This window comes from Rhinoderma darwinii, chromosome 8 (genome assembly GCF_050947455.1).
Source record: "Rhinoderma darwinii isolate aRhiDar2 chromosome 8, aRhiDar2.hap1, whole genome shotgun sequence".
NCBI lineage: Eukaryota > Metazoa > Chordata > Amphibia > Anura > Rhinodermatidae > Rhinoderma > Rhinoderma darwinii.
Window position 1 is genome coordinate 106142477 of NC_134694.1, and position 6016 is coordinate 106148492.

General features: G+C 43.2%; 1 protein-coding gene across 2 annotated transcripts; it reads left to right on the forward strand.

Moving 5' to 3' along the window:
- Positions 1-309: 309 nt before the first annotated feature.
- Positions 310-4845, forward strand: LOC142659752 (cytochrome P450 2B19-like). 2 transcript variants are annotated; one of them, XM_075836193.1, is made up of 3 exons: positions 310-1793; positions 3964-4105; positions 4549-4845. In XM_075836193.1, exons 1-3 carry the CDS (start codon positions 1791-1793, stop codon positions 4785-4787), a joined length of 384 nt encoding a protein of 127 aa, XP_075692308.1. In that variant the 5' UTR covers positions 310-1790; the 3' UTR covers positions 4788-4845. The 2 variants fall into 2 exon arrangements, with proteins under 2 accessions (XP_075692308.1, XP_075692307.1); XM_075836192.1 differs by lacking the exon at positions 310-1793 and adding an exon at positions 3059-3194.
- Positions 4846-6016: the final 1171 nt, after the last annotated feature.

A 6016-nucleotide genomic window follows, 5' to 3' on the forward strand; every position in this document is an offset into this window, starting at 1 on the left:
TGTAATACTGTGAGACAGAAGGCACCAGAGATTTTCTATTTCCACTGGACAATTCTCAACAGGGGTCTTCATCAGAGGCCTCCTCTCCCTCTCCCAGTATTTTAGCTGATGTCTGAGACTCCCTCATCCCTGCACCCTCCCATAACTGAGCAGTCCATGAAGCATTTATGGAAGGCCAAACAAGGAACATGTCATATCCCACAGGGAACCATTCTTGCTGCCTCTTCATAGGACCAGAGACATGTAATTTGCCTATATTGATGTACCGTCTCTTAAAGAGCCCACACCTGCAGGCTGCTGTCCACCATGTCCTATCCCTGGGAAAGCTGCTGGACTTTAAGGGGGCTCTGGTAACTGACTCTAATCAGTCCCCCTTTATCTCTTCCTAATCAATACAAGGATAACTATAATTATAAAAAAAAGAAAAAGGACACCCTCCTCTACTTCTGATTCTACATCCATAAGGCAGGATATTGAGCAATGCATTCAGCCTCATAAATATGACTTGATGGCCAGGCAGAGATATTCAGCAACACTGCACTACTATTACAGCTCTCACTATGCCATACAGATTCCTGGAGTACAATACAAGTCTAAATGCAAAGGCCGTCCTGACAGACTTACTGATTATTTTCAATACATTGGACAATTCTCAACAGGGGTCTTCATCTGAGGCCCCCTCTCCCTCTCACAGTGTTGTCAGAGACTCCCTCATCCCTGCACCCTCTAATAACTGAGGAGTCCATAAAGCGTTTTAGGCCATAAATGGAGGATGTCATATCCCACAAGGAACAATCCTTGCTGCCTCTTCCTCTGACCAAAGACGAATCTAAATTGCCAATATTGATGTAACGTCTCTTAAAGGACCCATGTCTGTAGACTGCTGTCCACCTGGTCCTATCCCTGGGAATGCTACTGGACTTAAAGAGGACTCTGGTAACTGACTCTACTGTGGACCTTAGCAAAGAACTCCATGAAGCCTTTATTAAAGGCCCAACAAAAAGATGCAATATTTCTGAGGAAACCATCCTTGCGGCCTCTTCATCTGTTCAGGATCTAAATTGCCTTTATTATTGTCTCATAAAGGGTCCATGTTCATCCCTCGGGCCGCTTGCTCTGGTAACTGACTCTACCCGGGGCCTTACATTCCCCTTGATTTCCTAATAAGTACTAGGATAACAATATAAGAAAAAACAGGAAAAAAGTAAGACAGCCTTTCTCTCTCACAGTATTCCAGCCGATGGAGAAGACTTCTTCATTCCTTCTCAGGAGTTCATGAAGTATCTACTCACAGCCCAACCTGGAGGATGATAAAGAAATTGTTGACTTTCAAAATGAGGAATTGCTTCAGTTAGGAGACCTTGACCAAATCACATAATGAACTGATTAATAAAAATAAGAGAATGGAGTAAAACATGGATAAAACGTCCATAACAATTATCGACATGAGAGATCAATCCCTACAACCACATTTGACTTTACGGAATTGGTCTCTAAGTCACTGATTTCTGCTTCCAGATGTGTCCACCATTCAGAAGACACTGGCCCCAAATCTTCTCCATCAGATGTGGACTTCTTTGTGACTAATCTCTTCAAGATCATTGTATTTTCTACAAATGGGCCATTCCCATGAAACTACTAAAGTGAAAAATGGCCATCATTGTGTTTAGACAACCCCTTCTGCATCTCTGAAAGCCTTGAAGAAATGGGGGCTCCTGTCCCATCACCACTGAGAAAAAAAAGGCACGACCTCGGAAACTCAATAAGGAATAGACGACAGTTGGATTGTGATGGTAAGTGTAAATACTGACTGATTTCCCTAATGATAATTTAGTATGTGCTTATACTCTTTACATAATGTGTATTAAAATTCTTCACAAACACGAGTAACGTCGGCACAAATCATAGATCACCGGTGGCAAATAGCTACGTTCTGGGATCAGTGGTTCCACATGACGTTTCCTCCGGTGGTGCTCTGTGTATAAAGTCCATACTAGGAATCATTCAATATAGAAGAGAGTCCACGGCACTCACCATTTGGTATCAAGCATATATCTTTTCTTTGCTTTAAAGTAGGTAAAATATAAGGAGCGGACACATATAATTTGGACGAATTATATGTTTCTTCTCCTCGTATTTTACCTGCTTTGATGCAAAGAAAATCTCTGATACTCTGTTTATTATTTATCCCACCTGTACAGTAAATTGCTGCACCGTGACATTTTAGGCTGTGTTCACACTTTGCAGCCATATTACGTTTATTTGCCACAAAAATGCTGTTTCTGGAAAACCCACTATTTTTACCCTGTAAGCAGCTATTCTAGTAAGGCTACAGCTACTAACCACTGACTGCACTGGGCATATCCGTCACACTGAGCAGACACATGAGAAATATCTGCTTAGTATCAGGTTTTTTTTGTTTTTTTAAATCAGCTGTTTGATGAGGGAGTGGTGCCCTGGTGAGCGCGGCGCCCCTCCGTACTCTTAGTAGTGGCTGTGCCTGGTATTACAATTTGCTATGGTTTTATCCCATTTAAGTGAATAGGACTGAGCTGTAATACCAGACACCGCGGCCTCTATCTCTATAAGAACAGACCTGAGCTGTACAGAGCAGTGTAAACAACAAAGTCGACCAGCGCTGCGGCCCCTTCAAACAGCTCATTAGTGGGGGTGCTGAGAGTCGGACCCCCACCAATCTAATATTAATGTCTTATCCTAAGAATAGACCATCGCTTTAAAGGAAATAGAAAAACCCTTTAAATATAAACCCCTGGTAAAGCTGCACATGTTCTGCACAACACACAAATCTAACTCATATGAATCGTCTGGTAAATTTGCCTGTTTGATCTGATAAACGTCTCATATAATTCATTTGCAGCTTCTTATCATCCGTGTAAATAACATCCGTCAGTGCAGTGTAGTCATTCTGCATGTAGCCTGTGCAGATCTTGTACATTGGACTCACGTGACTACAAATAATAGGCAGAAGATAACCCTCCCCGCACTGTACTATATATATATATAATTCCTACATTCCTGCTGTCAGTGTGCAGAGAAGATTGAGCTGGGAGTAACAGGGACCATCCTCCTGATATTTGATGAGAAAAAACGTACACCCTGGTCCTCCCCCGCTTCCCGTACTGGGCACTGTTCTGCATGTGAGCGCTACTGAAATACCCCGGTCTTTCATGAAGGTGAGTAGCGATGAGCTCCATCATAAAGTATCTGCTGCACTATAATCCTCATCATTCATGGTATTCAGTGAGACGGGTATCACTTAACCTATCTTCTGCCTCCTGGGATGACGCTGCAGTCCATATGACTGCTTCAGTCTTTGGCTGGATTGACACGAGGTCATTACGTCCGTAATTGACGGAAGTATTTCGGCCGCAAGTCCCGGACCGAACACAGTGCAGGGAGCCGGGCTCCTAGCATCATACTTATGTACGATGCTAGGAGTCCCTGCCTCGCTGCCGGACAACTGTCCCGTACTGAAATCATGATTACAGTACAGGACAGTTGTCCGGCAGTTGTCCGTCAATTACGGACGTAATGACCTTGTGTGAATCCAGCCTTTCATTGGCTGCAGCAGTCACATGGGATGAAACGTCATCCCAGGAGGCCGGGCTGCACTCAAAGAAGAGGGATGTATCGCTATGACAACGGAGATCGGGCACAGTGAGGCTGAAGAACATACACACCAAACAGTTGCAGTCCATAACAATACGACGGGTCATGAAATAGTCGCATGTACATGTACCTTTGCCATGGACATTTGAGGAGTGTTTCCAATGACCAAATAACAGGAACATTTGCTCCATCGCAGCTTAATTGGCTGACACACTTAGTTTTTAGAGAGTTACTTCCAGAAACTCAATGTAAAGTTTTACATTTGTGGCTTGAGGTACGGCTTAACTAGTAATGTTTTGTGTCCATCGATCCTTTGTATGTCATAATCTACAGGAGAAGGACAACCCGGACACTGAATTCCACTTGGAGAACTTGTTTGGTACAGTGATGGATCTCTTCTCTGCTGGAATTGAAACCACCAGTACAACTATGAAAAATGCCCTCCTCATCCTCCTCAAATACCCGAATGTAGCACGTAAGTAACGTCTTGTGATCGGTTACATTATATGAGGTTGGATTTGTAGGCCGGATCCGATCAGCAGTTCCAGGAGTTTGGCCTCTTTGGCGCCTCCATCCGGTGTATTAGGCCAGGTGACACTCGAGGGGGTGACGTCGATTTGGCCACCTCCTGTAATATTGTGAGGGAGCGCGGGCTCCACGTCCGAGCGGGAGTTCCTCCCGTCCCCGGGAGTAGACTCCATCAAATACAACTTATAAACATTTCCTAATATTAGGAAGTGAATGACATATTGGCCTCTTTTCACATTTAGAGCAAAAAACATGTTTGGGGGGAATACAACTTAACCTGGTGATCAAGGAATATAAATGAATGAGAACAATAATAACACTAAATCTCCTACATGCTCAACCTACATTATTTATACATCTGTGGTACAAAAATTTTATGTTTGTGTGCAGGGAAAATCCAAAAAGAGATTGACAATGTGATTGGACAGAATCGATGTCCTGCCCTGGAGGATCGCACTTTCATGTCATATACAGATGCAGCGATTCACGAGATCCAGGGATTTGCTGACATAGTCCCTCTGGGAGTTCCACATGTGGCCAGCGAGGATACAGTATTCAGAGGATACAGCATCCCAAAGGTCAGAATCGTAAAGGATCCTTACAAGAAATTCATGGAATTTACTACTTAGAGAGCAATTCCATCCAGTAAATATTCATAAACGGAATCAGTCATTATATATTCATTATATATACACATTAGATCGTTGACTGATAATACTACAATTGACGGGTCTGACTGACTTTAATCTACGGTTTATGACCAGATTTAGAATTAGATGGACGTTCAACAGATGTCGTCTTATTGCATTATTAGGATCCAGTTCTCTTGTTCATGTTGATTGGAGATCCTGCTTAAAGTATTTGGTAGCTTGGATAAAATGAAGATGCTGTGTTAGGCTCGGTTCACATCTGCGTTAAAGGAACAGTGTCATCACAAATAAATTTTTTATATGTTAAAGATGTTAGTGCTTTAATAAAAACGTTTATATTCATTTGTGTGTTTGTGTTTTACTGTTTCTTATTTTTACACTTTTTCTTCCCTATGGGGGCTGCCATTTTTTGTTCCATTTCTGTGTGTGTCGATTAACGACACACACAGACATGGAGTACGGCAGCCACAGTCCCATAGGGACTGTGAACGGCTCCCGTCCCATTCACGTCCGTGTACGGCGTCTGTGTGGGAACTGCGCATGCGCCGCTCCCACACAGTCCTATTCGAAATTGGCGCCGTCCGGCGCCATTTTCCTGTGGACCGGAAGTCGCGGCCGGACTGTAATATTACTACTTCCGGTCGCGGCTTCCGGACTTGTGCACATGGAACAGCGGCAGCAAAGGGAGCGGACGGGCCGGAGGGAGCCGCGGCGGCAGGAGCAGGTAAGAGATTTCAATGTATGTTAGTGTTTGTGTGTGTTTACTACTGTATGTAAACCTACTACACTGTGGGTTACCTCAAAAAATGGCGACACACAGTGTAGGAGGTTAAACCTTTCAAACCCCTCGTTTATCCCGGCACTAGCCAGGATAAAGGAGGGGGGGATGCTGAGAGCTCACTAGAGCGAGGGCTTTTAACCCAATGTTGCAATGCTGCAATTTTGGGAACTAGCTCCATCTAGTGACCAAAAATGGGTAGTATTATAAATTAGAAAAAATTTATAATATTTCCTGTCTCTTGAAAAAAATAAAAAAAATTTGAACAATGTTTAATCACCCACACACTAAATGTTTAATTTTTAAAAAAAAAACATGTTTTTCTGGCAACACATTCCCTTTAAGACCTCCATTATATGACAGATACCAATGGTGGCCGACAGAACGCATTAAGCTAAATCGGGGTCCATCGTGGTTCTTCATTTCACTG